General features: G+C 45.8%; 1 protein-coding gene across 1 annotated transcript; it reads right to left on the minus strand.

Moving 5' to 3' along the window:
- Positions 1-875: 875 nt before the first annotated feature.
- On the minus strand, positions 876-14,048 carry LOC142257047 (fish-egg lectin-like). Its single transcript, XM_075329102.1, has 4 exons — positions 13,985-14,048; positions 8,756-8,983; positions 2,411-2,744; positions 876-1,148 (listed from the first exon to the last, which is right to left on the minus strand). The coding sequence occupies exons 1-4, from the start codon at positions 14,037-14,039 to the stop codon at positions 980-982; spliced, it is 786 nt and encodes a 261-aa protein (XP_075185217.1). The 5' UTR covers positions 14,040-14,048; the 3' UTR covers positions 876-979.
- Between the last annotated feature and the right edge of the window lie 1,914 nt (positions 14,049-15,962).

Below are 15,962 nucleotides of genomic sequence, written 5' to 3' on the forward strand. Positions count from 1 at the left end.
TAGCTGTGGCGGTAGCTGTATTTCCCTTCACGGTTGAGCGGTTGCCTTCAGTTGGGTCTTTGCTGCTGGGAAACCCCGGAGATTCCCGTCGCTGACGGATTTGACCGGTTTAACGGCGACTCCAAGCCTGGTCGGGGTCCGTAGGCCCTGCCGAATGGTGCTGGCTTCTCTTTGCTTCCCGGTTCGGTACCGGTGAGCCACCGCCCGTCCCCGGACCTTACGGTTATGCGTCAATCGGCCTCTCCTGCAGACGGTCACCACCGTCTGCCAACCTTGCTCTTCGGTGCCCGGGCCACGTACCCGGACACGGTCAGTCTGCTCTTGCTCCTCCACTGCCACTTTACTCCACTCTCTTCCTACTCCTCCACTACACTCTCCGACTTCCTTTCCCGCCTCCAGGACTGTGAACTCCTTGGTGGGTGGGGCCAACCGCCTGGCTCCACCCCACCTGGTGTGAACATCAGCCCCTGGAGGGAGGCAACAAGGATTTATGTGTGTGACTGATGTGCCTAACCGGGGTGTGGGGTGTGTTGTTGCAGTACCTGTGACGTCCTGACTTGTCCAGGGCGCCACACAAGCATCTGTGATACGTGGTCGTAGGTCCTGCAATGTTGGGGGAGGGGTCGCATACACCTGCTGTTTGATGTGACCTCACAGAAATAAGTCCAATGGAGTCAGGTCAGGTGAGCGCGGAGGCCATTCCACACAGAAACCATACCCAATGACTTGTAGGAAGGTCTCCATGAGGTATAAAAAGACACCCCCTCCTTCCCAAAAAAATGTATGGTTTGAAAGCAAGAATATATCTACTATGAAGAACACTATGGAGAATGAAGCAATTTTATATTACGGTATTCTTTATTATAAGTATATTTGACACTTTTATTTTTCGTTTTTTTATTGCCCTGTAATTCATTTATCTGAATTACAAATGACACATATTACTACGAGTCGGTTCTGCCGCATGCGCTTGTAGGATCTAGTAGCAGCTTGGGTCAGAGGAGCCGTTCATTTTGCACTTATAGATGACGCCTTTCTCGGTGATCAGCCACAGGTTTCCCTGGTCATAAGATACATGTTTGAAAATGTCGTAAAAATACAACTTAGTCCATGAAGTTCCGGTGGGATTTCCAGCAGAGATTCCATCCCTGAAATAGAGAAGAGAGGTTACACCTAAAATGGTGGCATAAAGATTGTCACACCAATGCAATAACTATGTTATGATGCCGCCACCATTGGTGGAGATCACTGCACATAGATTTTAGAACTTCAAACTACACATAATACATAACTAAAATTTATGCTAGTTAGAAATTACAAGTGTTATGTAGCGCCCCTGAAGCCATCAGGGAGCTACAAGGTTCTGGGCCTACCCCCTAAGGCCCCAGAAGACCAGTGCCGGTAACACACAAAAACTCCAGGTAATCCCAGTATTCCCCAACAATCCCCCATACAATGGTACAGGGCTAGGGTCTGACCAATGGATGGCCGCCTTGATGTGGAGCCAGTCCAGTCCACTAGTTGACCAGGTGAGAGGGGCAGACTGTGGACAGTCAGAGTGAGACAGTAGTAAGAGAGGTGTGAAGGTGGACATGAGGAGAGGTACTGACGCAGGGTTAACAGTAACCTGGGACCCAGGAGAGTAGTTGCCGGTGTAGTACGGTGGAGTACTCCCGGAACTATGCACCGTCTGGGTACAGGACCCTAGGACAGGAAAGAGCTCCAAGCCGACCTGTTAACACCTGCACAACGAGGGGACCATCAAGGACCTCACTGACCCTAAGAATCAGAAGACTCAGTAGCAAAGGGAGAACCTGGGGACAGGACCAGAGACTCCAACCCCACAGGGTTCACGCTACCGTCAGGAAGACAGAAGTTGACCAACAACCGGACGGGGACCCCCAGTTGCTGACACCACGGGAACCCATTTATCAGAGACAGGTGCAGGGGAAGAAGGTACCAAATTACTACACTGGCACTGGGACGAAAAGGACCTGGAAGTGAAACCAGTCGGCCTCGGGTAACCAGTTACTACCAACCAGCAGTGAGTAAAAATTAGCTCCACTAAACCTCTGTGTGGACTACCTTCTACCAACGCCCATCATAACACCCATCCTCTGGGGCCCGGCCCTACTTGCGGAGGGCCTACCATCCAGGCTGCCACTAACACCAGCCCCAGTAGTGACATTCTGCAGCGGTGGCTCCATCTATATAGCCGCAACACCGCAAGTGGCGTCACGTATGAACACTAATCTAATCCCCTGTAAATACACCCCCATTAGAAAAAGGGCACATGGCACGGAACCGGGCAAGGGCCACCACAGGGACATTCCCAAGATATACACTGCTCGGGACCGAGTACCCCATATCCCTGGGCGCGACAGTTACACAATGTCTTTAAAGCTTTTACCTTCTATACACTTCTCCCTGGGAGTTCACGCCATACACAGAACCATCCGAGCTGACCTCCACCATTTTCAATTTGCCGTCTATCTGCTGCCACCGACTTCCTTGGCAGGATGTGGGCTGCACATCATAGCGGTAATATATATCATCATAAGCATTTACGCCCCAACAGCCAAAGGGACCACATGCGTAATATTTCAGGCGCCCATCTATGTAGATATAGGCCACGTTTACGGAGCTGGAAATAACCTGATCCTGGTTCGCGCAGTAAATATCATCCAATCCATTAACTCCAGCCAGGAATTTATTTCCACCTGCATCTACCTGTTTCAGACGACCTACAGAAATAAAATAAAGGATATGTGGTAGAAAAAGTATGACTTCTTTAATATGAGCGTGTCACAGCCTGGACCAGACCCTTATCAAAGGACAATAAAACTTTCACACTGAACTGCATCAGTATTTATGGCTAGAACAGCTTGTCCCCCTGCCATAGAGATAGTTCTGTTTCATATAACTTGTTCTTTTTTTTTTTTTTTTTTTTTTTTACTGCACTATTCTAAGTCCTGTTGTGTATAAATACGTGACTCTTCAGATTTTGTGTTATACCATGCCTGATGAAGAGACCTGAGTAGTCTCGAAAGCTTGCAATTATTACCATCTTTTCAGTTAGCCATTAAAAGGTATCAACCACTGAGGACTCTCTGTTCTTTTAAACAATTTTTTTTATCTCTACTGGCTAACACGGTACAAAGATATATTTTACTTGTATTAATATTTTTAAGCCATTTTAAACTTTCATTTTCGGAGGTTGGACAATGGGAAGATCAAGAGTTTGTGGGCTGACAAAAGCAATAATTTGTGGACACTTGCCACTGTCTGCTGGCAATCACTTCAGCAGCACCTCCTTAATTTTGGAGTTGTCCCTTTTTATGCATCAGTGAGCAATCATTGCGTTTCTCAGTCTGTTCTCTAGGCATTTGCTACTTTTTCTCTTGACATCACAGTCCTTCACTGTCTTTTAGGTGGCACTCCTCTTCTTTTATTGTGCAGTATTTTCTAGTCCTTTGCTGCCATCTACTGGCCATTGTTACATGTTTTCATGTATTATAGCTGTAATTTCTACCATACTTCTTTGTATAGCTCCTATCTTGTTTCCTCACATCCTTTCTTTGCTGGTCAGTGCCCTCTTGGCAGAAACGTGCATCAGGACTGAAGGGATGATTCTCCTGTTACTTCTATCCTCTGTCCTCCATCCTCTTCTTCATCCTTACCCCTTTATCTTCCAGATTACTTAAGTCAGCCATATAACTCGGACTACGATCATATCACAAGCCTTAGCTTGGACTGGCTGGTGGCTCTCCCGACCTGAGCTAGATAGCATGTATTTATATGCAGCTGTCATGCTCAGGTCAGGAGAGACGCCGGCCAGTCCAAACATTGCGATGCAATTGTCACCCCAATTTATACGGGTGTATGACTGCGCCCTAAAGTGAGCTCTAATGGGGTGCTTTAGTATGAATATGCCTCAAAATCAGCTGTGTCTATATTTTAAGGTCACAGATGGTGCTAAAAAATGCTTGGTGGAGGAAAGAGCCAAAAAGGTCCTTCCACCATCGCTCGGTCTTTGTAAAGATCTGCTATAGCAATAAACACTTATACATGTTACTTGTCCTGCTGTTTTGGTCCTGATGCGAATCCTCATTTTTCATGTATTTTTATAGTACATGAAAGCTTTTATTCTGCACTTCAAAAAGTAACTTTAGTTTTTTACATCTTTTTTAGGCTCTACATAGAAGCCTCTAGAGAAAATTAATGCACTGAAACCGCAGCGTTCAGCAGCGTCTTTAAACACCAAATATCTGTTATTTGCTGTTTTCTGATATTATATTTAAAAATATGCATTAAAAATCACATTAATATATTTGTTTTCATTATTTTTTATCAATTTTATAGAAAGAAAAAAATATATTTTATTTTGCCTCTAGAATACAGGGACATAGAAATACACTGCTATGTACAATGTATCTCTATGTACCAGTATAATCTGCCTGTGGGGTCACATCCTGCACTGCAGCTTCACGTATAGAAAATCCTGACAGTGGTGTCAGTTTGGTCTGTGGCTCATCACTTTAGCTTCTGCCTCCAATGATGTAGGATGTTGGTTCAATTCTCGGGTAGATTAGAACTCAAGACAAGTTTATTTTTTATTATTTTTTAATAGTTTTATAGGAACATAAAAGTTTGGCTTTTTCGTCACCACTAAAATCCAGGTACATAGAAATAAACTGCTATGTACAGATGTATCTCTATGTACCAGTATCATCTGCCGGTGCGAGTCAGTGCCTGCAATGCAGCTTCAAGGTTACAAAATCCTCCCATACTTATCAATGGAGGTTCCAGCTCAAAGCTTTAGCTACTGCAAAGACAGATATTGTGGGTTTGATTCCCAGGGAGACCAGAGATGAAGAGATTTGATTAATTGTAAGTGTTTGCAGATTACAGATATGGCCCTGCTCCCTGAGGAGCAGAAGCTATGGAGCAATGAAGACAGAGAGGACGTTGGCAGGACAACAAAGCCCTGACAGCCCTCTCAAAGTGATAGTTCTGATGAGTTTGAGCCAGTCAGGAACTATGGGAGAAGAAAAGAGTTTGTATAAGGGTCCTGTCACACGTAGCGACGTTCCAGTGATCCAACCAGCGATCCGACCTGGCATGGATCGCTGGAGCATTTCTACATGGTCGCTGGTGAGCTGTCAATCAGTTAGATCTCCACAGTGATCAGAGACCAGCCACCAGCGACCCGTGTAACGACGCTGTGCTTGGTAGCCAGGGTACACATCGGGTAACTATGCAAAGCGCTTTGCATAGTTACCCGATGTGTACCCTGGCTATCAACTAAGGTCCTGCACAGGCGCACTACAATACTTTGATCTGCCCTGAGCAGGGCAGATCAAAGTGCACCTGCGCAGGACCTTAGTGCCAGCGATGGTGTATAACGTGGACGCGTTATGCACCCAGGCTTCAGAAGACGGAGAAGCAAGATGGCCGAAAGAGGAGGTGCCGGTCCCGAAGAACAGCGCCACCCATCTGGCCAACCAGCACCGCAGTGACCGGTTTAGGTAAGTATTATAAAGTGTTTTTTATGTTGTACACAGCGGCCTGCGCTCTTATATACAGCATGTTAGAAGGCAGTATATAAGAGCCTGGTGGTGGTGGCCGCAGCTTATAGGCCATAAAACTGGTGACAGGGTTCCTTAAAGAGAAGAGCTTGTAATGTGACACAGCTAAACACAGACTACCTGGAACCTTTTCTTAGGGGTAGTTCTCACATAGTGAGATCGCTAGCGAGATCGCTGCTGAGTCACGCTTTTTGTGACACAGCAGTGACCTCATTAGCGATCTCGCTGTGTGTGACACTGAGCAGCGATCTGGCCCCTGCTGTGAAATCGCTGCTCGTTACACACTGCTCTGGTTCATTTTTTGGACGTTGCTCCCCCCGCTGTGAAGCACATATCGCTGTGTTTGACAGCGAGAGAGCAACGATCTGAATGTGCAGGAAGCAGGGAGCCGGCTTCTGACAGCCTGCAGTAAGCTGTAACCAAGGTAAATATCGGGTAACCAAGCGAAGGGCTTTGCTTGGTTACCCGATATTTACCTTGGTTACTAGCGTCCGCCGCTCTCAGGCTGCCAGTGCTGGCTCCCTGCTCCCTGCACACGTAGCCGGAGTACACATCGGGTAAATAAGGAAACGGTTTGCTTATTAACCCGATGTGTACTCTGGCTAGGAGTGCAGGGAGTCAGCGCTAAGCAGTGTGCGCTGGTAACCAAGGTAAATATCGGGTAACCAAGCTAAGCTATTTACCTTAGTTACCAAGCGCAGCGTCGCTGGTGGCTAGGGGCTGGTCACTGGTCGCTGGTGAGATCTGCCTGATTGACAGCTCACCAGCGACCATTTAGCGACGCACAAGCAATCCTGACCAGGTCAGATCGCTGATGGGCTCAATGGAGCGTCGCTAATGTGTGATGGTACCCTTAGGCTATGTGCCCACGCTGCGGATTTACCGCGGATTTTGCCGCGGATTTGCCGCGGATTTGCCGCGGATTTGCCGAAAATCTGCAGCAGCGGCACTTCCAAGCCATTTCAATGGCATTTTGGAAATGCTGTGTCCATGCTGCGGATTTTTCCGCTGCGGATTTGCCGCGGATTTTGATCCGGAAAAATCTGCAGCATGTCAATTGTTTGGTGCAGATTTGGTGTGGATTTTTGGTTTTGAATGGGGAAAAAAAAAAAAAAATCCGCATCAAAATCCGCGGCAAATCCGCGGTAAATCCGCGGCAAATCCGCGGGTGCGGATTTGCCGCGAAAGTCGCGAATTTTCAGGCAGAAAAATCCGCAGGTACATTCTACCGTGGACACATAGCCTTAAAGTTGTGAGTCAATGGTGCTCTTATCTACCAGCACTGTCTATTTATGCAGGAGATTAGACCAAGAGATGAAAGCTCTATCCTTATGTAAGGAGATGGACATACTGCCCACGTTCCCCCTTGAAGACATGAATATGGCTATGATGTGTATTGTGACATGGGTTATTGATGATAGACTGTATTTTACTTGACTGTAGGGAGAATAATTAGGGTTAAGGGGGCTTTACACGCAACGACATCGCTAATGAGATGTCGTTGGGGGTCACGGAATTCGTGACGCACATCCAGCCTCGTTAGCGATGTTGTTGCGTGTGAAACGCACGAGCGACTGCTAACGATCAAAAATACTCACCTAATCGTTGATTGTTGACACATCGTTCTAATCCCAAATATCGTTGCTGTTGCAGGACGCAAGTTGTTGGTTGTTACTGAGGCAGCACACATCGCTATGTGTGACACCGCAAGAACGAGGAACATCACCGTACCTGCGTCCTCCGGCAACAAGGTAGGCGTCACTTTCTTTCGGCTGCTCTCCGCCCCTCCGCTTCTATTGGACGGCTGCTGTGTGACGTCGCTGTGACGCTGCACGATCCACCCCCTTAGAAAGGAGGTGGTTTGCTGGCCACAGCGACGTCGCTAGGCAGGTAAGTACGTGTGACGTGTCCTAGCAATGTTGTGCGCCATGGGCAGCGATTTTCCCATGACGCACAACTGACGGGGGCGGGTGCTTTCACCAGCGACATCACTAGCGATGTTGCCGCGTGTAAAGCAGCCTCCAATGTTTGGGCCATTTGCATACCATGAGAGAGCTGAGAGAAGAGTTTGTAATGTGACATAGCTAAACACAGACTATCTGGAACCATTTCTGAAAGATGTGAATCAATTGTGATCTAATCTCCCAGCGCTGTCTAATCATGCAGGAGGTTAGACCAGGAAACCAAAGCTGTATCCTTATGTAAGGAGATGGATATACTGCCCACGTTCCCCCTTGAAGACACAAATACGGTTATGATGGATAATGTGTATTATGACATGGGTTATTGATGATAGAATACATTTTGCCAGGTACAGTAGTAGGGAGGATTCGGGTTAATGTTTGCGAGTAGCCTAGAGTGGGAGGGCTGAGATGAAGGGACAGAGACAGTTTTCTGTCAGGGAGACAGATAGGGCCCAGTAAGGATAGGTATACAGTAAGAGGAGACCTAAGGTCTGGTTTGTCAGCGTAGCTGAGTGAGATGAGTGTTCTTAACGCAAGTGAAGACTGAGACAGAGGATAGCGAGATCCCGAGTAGAGAGAAAGAGAGAAATAACCAAAGGACAGATTGACTGACAATAGACGGGTCCCAGGATAAAATACCTAGCAGTACGGTCACGAGTTTATAACTCAAAGAGGTAATGGGCCAGGACGGAACAGAGAACGTGACACGAATAGAGTGCCCTGGACGGGAGTTCCAAGCTAAGAAGCTAATTATCGGTCATATTGGCAAACCAGTTCCTTTAAGAGGGAAGAAGATGTGGAACCACGGGTTGAGATTATGACTCTCACTAACTGGACTGTAGCACTGAGCCGGGCTGTGGAGAAGGCAGGCAAACCAGTGGAAACAGAGTTCAAGTGAGATAAGAGGAAGGAATTGAGACGGTGTGTTGACAATGAAGCGTTCTTTAAGCTTCGTACCCACTATCTTCTGTGCATAACCCTCATCAAGTTACAGCTTAGCAAAACGTTTATTTTTGAGTGGTGGTCTCTCTCATTGAAATGTTCAACATCTGCTCCTGACCAGCCGAAGACATGCAGCCTGCCCAGGCATAGCGCCTCCGTAGCACAAGTTCCCACACCCAGCCAGGACTGCCCACCTTCAAGACGTAGATGAAATATGGTGCAGCCTTAGGAATTCGTACGGCACTTGAGGTGTCCTCTTACCTGTTGCTTGTACCCAGTTGGTATCTTGTAATTTGTAGACATCCTGCATCTTGTTGACTCCCCAAACCCCGGCGGGCCCAACCGTCACATGCATTAGCTGTCCAGGAAGCTGCCTCCAGCTACTTCCCAACCATTGGTAGATGTTATCATCATCATTCACACCGTAAACCTGACCGTTACCGGCGTCCACCTGCTTCAGCCTCCCATTGATCACAATGCACAAGCGGTCTGCAGAGAAAAGCAATGAGAATGACTAGGAAAAGTGTGGAGATCACAGCAAAACTAACTCCTATAGTTTTATCCCTGACTCTGAGAGGCATTATACTGCCCAGCAGAAAATACTTAAAGGGGTTGTCTGAAAACTAAAATGTAACTAAATACTCAATATGTACCTATATAATATTAATAACAAACTACTTTTGTGATGTACATCTGAGGACATAACAATTGTGGTCGCAGAGATAGCGACTATGACCGAGCCCGTCCTGGAGGTGGTGCACTAGTCCCAGCGCCTACTTCAGCTGCATGTGCATTGCGGTGCAGAGACCCGTCGAGTCCCTGGACTGCAATACACATTGCTAGTTAAACAGAGGCTAGCAGCTGCAGGCGCTGGCAGCTGACGTCGATGTACCAGGCATTAGCGTTGCACGGCTGTGATGCCATGTGTCACCATAGCAAGCATGCCAATGTCAGCTGCCAGACTCTGCGCCGGCTACAGAGTAGGACACCGCTCGTCATGGGAGCAGAGGAAGGTGAGTAGAATGTTTTTGTTTTTACTATTAGAGAACAGCAGCAGAAGGGGGGCATATATACCATGATGTGGGACAGGAAGGGGCCCAGGATAGGGGACATATACCAGGAAAGGGCTCTGGATGGAGGACATAGATATCAGGAAGGAGCCCAGGATGGGGGACATTTGTACCAGGATTGGGATTACTTACACCAGGAGGGGACATATATACCAGGAGGAAGGACATGTATACCAAGAAGTATCTAGCATGGAGGCACAGATACAAAGATGAGGACATATAAACCAGGATGGGGGATATATACCAGGAAGGGGCCCAGATTAGAAGATATATATACCAGGATGAGGGACATATATACCAGTAATAGTACAAAAATGGGGGATATATATACCAGGATGGACACAGGATGGGGAACATATATACCAGGATGAGGGACATATATACCAGGATGGGCCCAATATGCTGCACATATATACCAGGATGGAGGACATATATACCAAGAGATGCCCAGGATGGGGGCCATTTTTACCAGGATTGAGGTTATATATACCAGGAGGGGACATATATACTAGGAGGGAGAACATGTATACCAAGAAGCGTCCAGGATGGGGACACAGATACAAGAATGAGGACATATACCAGGATGGGTGATATATACCAGGATGAGGCCCAGGATGGAAGACATATATACCAGAATGAGAGACATATATACCAGTAATAGTACAAAAATGGGGGATATATATTCCAGGATGGGCACAGGATGGGGAACATATATACCAGGATGAGGGACATATATACCAGGATGGGCCCAAGATGTTGCACATATATACCAGGATGGAGGACATATATACCAAGATATGCCCAGGATGGGGGCCATTTTTACCAGGATTGAGGTTATATATACCAGGAGGGGACATATATACTAGGAGGGAGAACATGTATACCAAGAAGCGTCCAGGATGGGGACACAGATACAAGAATGAGGACATATACCAGGATGGGTGATATATACCAGGATGAGGCCCAGGATGGAAGACATATATACCAGGATGAGGGACATATATACCAGGATGGGCCCAAGATGTTGCACATATATACCAGGATGGAGGACATATATACCAAGAAATGCCCAGGATGGGGGACATTTTTACCAGGATTGAGGTTATATATACCAGGAGGGGACATATATACCAGGAGGGAGAACATGTATACCAAAAAGAGTCCAGATACAAAGAGGACAAATATACCAGGATGGGGGATATATACCAGGAAGGGGCCCAGGATGGGGACATATATACCAGAATGAGAGACATATATACCAGTAATAGTACAAAAATGGGGGATATATATTCCAGGATGGGCACAGGATGGGGAACATATATACCAGGATGAGGGACATATATACCAGGATGGGCCCAAGATGTTGCACATATATACCAGGATGGAGGACATATATACCAAGATATGCCCAGGATGGGGGCCATTTTTACCAGGATTGAGGTTATATATACCAGGAGGGGACATATATACTAGGAGGGAGAACATGTATACCAAGAAGCGTCCAGGATGGGGACACAGATACAAGAATGAGGACATATACCAGGATGGGTGATATATACCAGGATGAGGCCCAGGATGGAAGACATATATACCAGGATGAGGGACATATATACCAGGATGGGCCCAAGATGTTGCACATATATACCAGGATGGAGGACATATATACCAAGAAATGCCCAGGATGGGGGACATTTTTACCAGGATTGAGGTTATATATACCAGGAGGGGACATATATACCAGGAGGGAGAACATGTATACCAAAAAGAGTCCAGATACAAAGAGGACAAATATACCAGGATGGGGGATATATACCAGGAAGGGGCCCAGGATGGGGACATATATACTAGGATTGGGAATATATATACCATGATGGGGGACATAAATACCTGTACTACTTAATGATGGTGGGGGAGGGCAACATATATGTCTATATAGGATTTTGGTCACTACATGGGAATACATCTGACCAACATATGGAGAGGGGGTGCAGATCCAAATCCTGCATCAAGGCCCATCAGGCTCTAGTTATGCCACTGTGTACAGCAATGAAAAATTCCCTATTTTTACATTTTTTTTAATGGATGTATAGTTCAAAAGTAGTTCGTTTTTAAAATTGAACAGTTTGATGATCAGCATTGAGCATTAGTTCATTGTCAATTTTCAGACAACCCCTTTAACATGAAGTCCAGAGAATAATACTGTATCTTGGGCGACATTGCTTGGGGAAGCCCAGATGAAATACAAAGTTGATACTGCGGGATATAAATTCAGTGGATATGTTATTATTAAAACCTCTCATAAATATATTTTTTGTAAAAAAAAAACAAACCAACAACTAATAGGCCTAAATATAAAGGTATAAAGTCCATGTGACACGTTTCAATGCTGCACTGGAGTCTTCATCAGGCATCGACTGGATGGAGGTTCCAAACCCATCTTGAAGCCTATTTCTTTTTTTTCTATATTTCCTTTGCAGAAAATATCTGTGCTACACAATTCACTGTCACATCCAATTGGAGTAAAATAGAATAAAAAATAAATTTATTAATATTTAAAATACAAAGTTTATTAGAATATTATAACCTATTCCAATAGGGTGAACCAGGTAAACTATTTAGTAATAATAGGAGTATTATCTATTCATGTAAATAGCATTCCATTCTGAGAATGATAAGACACTATACCTCATATATCCAGCAGATGGCACTGTGTTATTGCTCAAAACACCAAACACCTTTAGTGAATAGTGTGATGAGCTCATTACTGTACACTCATACTGGCTCAATTCTGAGTAACGGGTATAATGGAAGTCTATGGAGAACTCGAGCAGTTTTCCGCAGACCCCCCCCCCCCCCCACCCAGGAGGGATAGGGAAGCCATAAAATCAATGAAATGGATGAAAATGTATCTCAAATGGAATGGGAACAGAATGGGAAAGATGCCTGGATGCATCACTAACTGATTAGATGTAAAAAATTAAATAATAGAAAAAAAGGTAAAGCAGTTAGGGGCTGGTATATTCAGGCTGGGAAGGTCCATCGTTATGTAGCCCTTCCCAGCCTAAAAATAGCAGCCCGCAGCTACCCCAGAATTGGTGCATCCATTACATGCTCTAATATTGGAACTTTGGTCAGCTCTTCCCGATTGTCCTGGTGTGGGGAACATAGGGATAATATTTTTGGGGGTTGATGTCAGCAGTGAATTGACAGCTAGCATCAAGCCCAGGGGTTAGTAATAGAGAGGGGAATATCTCACACCCTCATTACAAACCTGTAAGTGTAAAGCTAAAAATATATTTGGTGGGAAGGGCCACATAACAACGGGCATTCCCAGCCTGATAATAGCAGCCCCCAGCTGTCTGCTTTACTTTGGCTGGTTATGAAAAATAGGGGGGACCCCAGATAATTTTTTAAATTATTTCATTAAACCAGATTAAAACAACCTTTATTGCCACATGACAGGCACTAAAGGATGCAAGTGTAAAACCCCACTCTAATCTTATCTCTCCCAGCAAGATCAATTCTCCCTAGCCTGCAGTGTGCTGAGCATCATGCCCCTGGGTCTCATAGTAGACCCGATGACGCGATGTGTCCGGTCAATCACAGTACTGCGATTGGCAGGCAATACCAGCATATTTAGTGGCTGAAAAACAGCGAGGACTCGGACACTGGCGATACTCGGCAGGGCAACGAACGTGCCAAGCACCCCGAAGCTCAATCGAATACTAATCAGTGCCCATCACTATTAGTGAACAATGTTTTATTGGGTTAATGGATATGAAGTGTTACATCTCATTACTAGTCCCTTGCGCGTATTACTGCAGCACCAATTCCTCTGATAATGCATTAACAAAACAGAGAATAAGGCTATGGGCACACGCTCAGTATTTGGTTGCAGAAATTTCTGCACCAAATCTGTCTTGGCAGAAAAAACACGCGTTTCTTATGCACTTTTTTGACGCGTTTTGGGTGCATTTTTTAATTTTTTTAAATGGATTTTAATAATAAATATTTTAATGGATTTTTTTCAATCCATTTTTTATTCATTCTGAGTAGTATAAACACTGCAAAAAATGGTGAAAGAATTGACACTTTACAGATCTATTTCTGCACCAAATCTGCACGAGGAAAAAAAGCAATGTGTGCACGAAACTTCAAGATTGTCATTGACTTTGCTGGAGTAAGGATTTGCATGCAATTTTGGGACAAAACAAATGCGTCAAAAAACACAATAAAAATGAAACATTCTATTTATATAATTAATCTTGTCTTTTAAATATTACTAATAAAAGTTATTTTTTGAATGTTTTTTGTTTGGATTTGACAGTGAATTTCTAAAATGTGATAGTTGGAGATATAGACTATTACACTACACAATCTCATATATTATTCTGTAGTTCTCCTAGTTATGGGACGTTACCTGCAGCGGTGGCAGCTCCGGAGCACAGCAGCAATAGCCCGAGGACCTGGATCATGGTGACTCCTTGTGTGATGTGACTGCAGGGTCTGCTCCATTTATAGGCCGCCCGAACTCCTCCCACGTCACCTATCACTTTTGGATATGGGATGGTCCCTCATTTCACCATACAATGACCCAAGTGACATAGATACACCTTTTCAGGAACATTCCTTTCTTAAGATATATTCACAAATTTGGCATGTGCAACAGAAAAATCTGCAGTAAATACTAAAGTGTTTGCAGGAAAGAAATTGCATAAAATAAGCCCAATGTAATGCTTTTAAATGGGTGAAAAACACTGAAAGAATTGGAAAAAATAAGCAGCGTGTGAACGAGACTTCAGGGATCTCATTCACTTTACTGATACTGTAAAATTCTGCGTTTTTGGGGGGTTTTGCTACAAAAACTTGCAAAAAAACAACATCGGAAAAATGCAAAGTATGAACACACACTTGGGCTACTTTTAGGTGTCGCGGGCGGGGGAGGGGACGCTGCGACGGGGATGGACGGGGCCCACTGACGGCTGCGGTGGTTTCTGCTTCCGGTAGGTTGATGGTGACTGTCTTTCCCTGCACCTTTTGGTTTGTTTGTGGTACTGATGGCTTCCCACCGGTAACTCGCTCCCCAGCTTGGATGGATGCTGAGGGAGCCCCTTTTGCCCGCAGGCTCTGGCCCTGGGAATTGTAGCCTTGGCGGTGACTGTGTTTCCCTTCACGGAGTGAGCTTTTGCCTTCAATCGGGTTTTGACTGCTGGGAAACCCCGGAGGTTCCCTTCGCTAACGGATTTGACCAGTTTTACGGCGACTCCTAGCCTGGTCGGGGTCCATAAGCCCTGCCGAATGATGCTGGCCTCTTTTCGTTCCCCGATCCGGTACCGGCGGGCCACCGCCCATCCCCGGTCCTTACGGTTCACTCCAATTGGCCTCTCCTGCAGACGGTCACCACCGTCTGCCAACCTTGCTGTAGGTGCCCGGGCCACGTACCCGGACATGGTCAGTCTCCTCTACTGCCACTTCACCTCTCAACTCCAAAACTCATCTCTGACTCCTTTTCCCGCCTCCAGGACTGTGAACTCCTCGGTGGGCGGGGCCAACCGCCTGGCCCACCCCCTGGTGTGGACATCAGCCCCTGGAGGGAGGCAACAAGGATTTTTGTTTGACTTTGGTGTGCCTAACCGGGGTGTGGGGTGTGTTGTTGTTGTACCTGTGATGTCCTGGCTTGTCCAGGGCGCCACATAGGCAGCTCAGAACATTGAAGTCTGCAAATTGTGGGCACAACTGATTCTGTGTGTAGGTCCGTGTGCCCATCATTCTCATCCAGACTGGGATAGGAACGTCCATCAAATAATCCACCACACGAAGGGTACAGTAGAGGGTAAAGGGATAAATGTCTCAGGGATGAGTCACGATCCTCCATCAGTCCTTTTCCAGGGAAATTGGGGTGCTGCCTGTAGCTGCAGCTTCTTCCCCAGAGGATCAATCTTCCTGTTTGTCTCTTGTCCTTCCTATCCAGACTGGGATTTTTTTCATATTGTGCACTTTAAAAGTAGCCCATATATACTGGAATGTGAACAAACATTTGGTTTTCCAGGTGGACAGTATACGGACCAAATATTCCTGAAACTTGAGGGACATATTAAGGGAAGGTGTGATTGACTGTGCCCATTTTCTGCCCAGCCGCTGCCCTTTTGTGTTGGTTCAGGCTTTATGCCCTGTCACGGGGTTCTTCTCCGATATCACACAATCAACAGAGCGATAGATGGATGAATAATAAAAAGAACATTTATTCCAAGCAAAATCAGAAAGTCCATCAAATAATCCACCACACGGAGGGTACAGTAGAGGGTAAAGGGATAAATGTCCAGGGAAGAGTCACAATCCTCCAACAGTCCTTTTCCAGGGAAATTGGGGTGCTGCCTGTAGCTGCAGCTTCTCCCCTA

Source organism: Anomaloglossus baeobatrachus, chromosome 11 (genome assembly GCF_048569485.1).
Source record: "Anomaloglossus baeobatrachus isolate aAnoBae1 chromosome 11, aAnoBae1.hap1, whole genome shotgun sequence".
In the NCBI taxonomy this organism is placed as follows: Eukaryota; Metazoa; Chordata; class Amphibia; order Anura; family Aromobatidae; genus Anomaloglossus; species Anomaloglossus baeobatrachus.

Coding starts and splice junctions, on each gene's coding strand:
- LOC142257047 (XM_075329102.1), bottom strand. CDS start 14,039: ATGATCCAGGTCCTCGGGCTATTGCTGCTGTGCTCCGGAGCTGCCACC. Junction 8,984..13,984: donor CGGAGCTGCCACCGCTGCAG/GTAACGTCCCAT, acceptor TTTTCTCTGCAG/ACCGCTTGTGCATTGTGATC. Junction 1,149..2,410: donor CAGGGAGAAGTGTATAGAAG/GTAAAAGCTTTA, acceptor TCTCTATTTCAG/GGATGGAATCTCTGCTGGAA.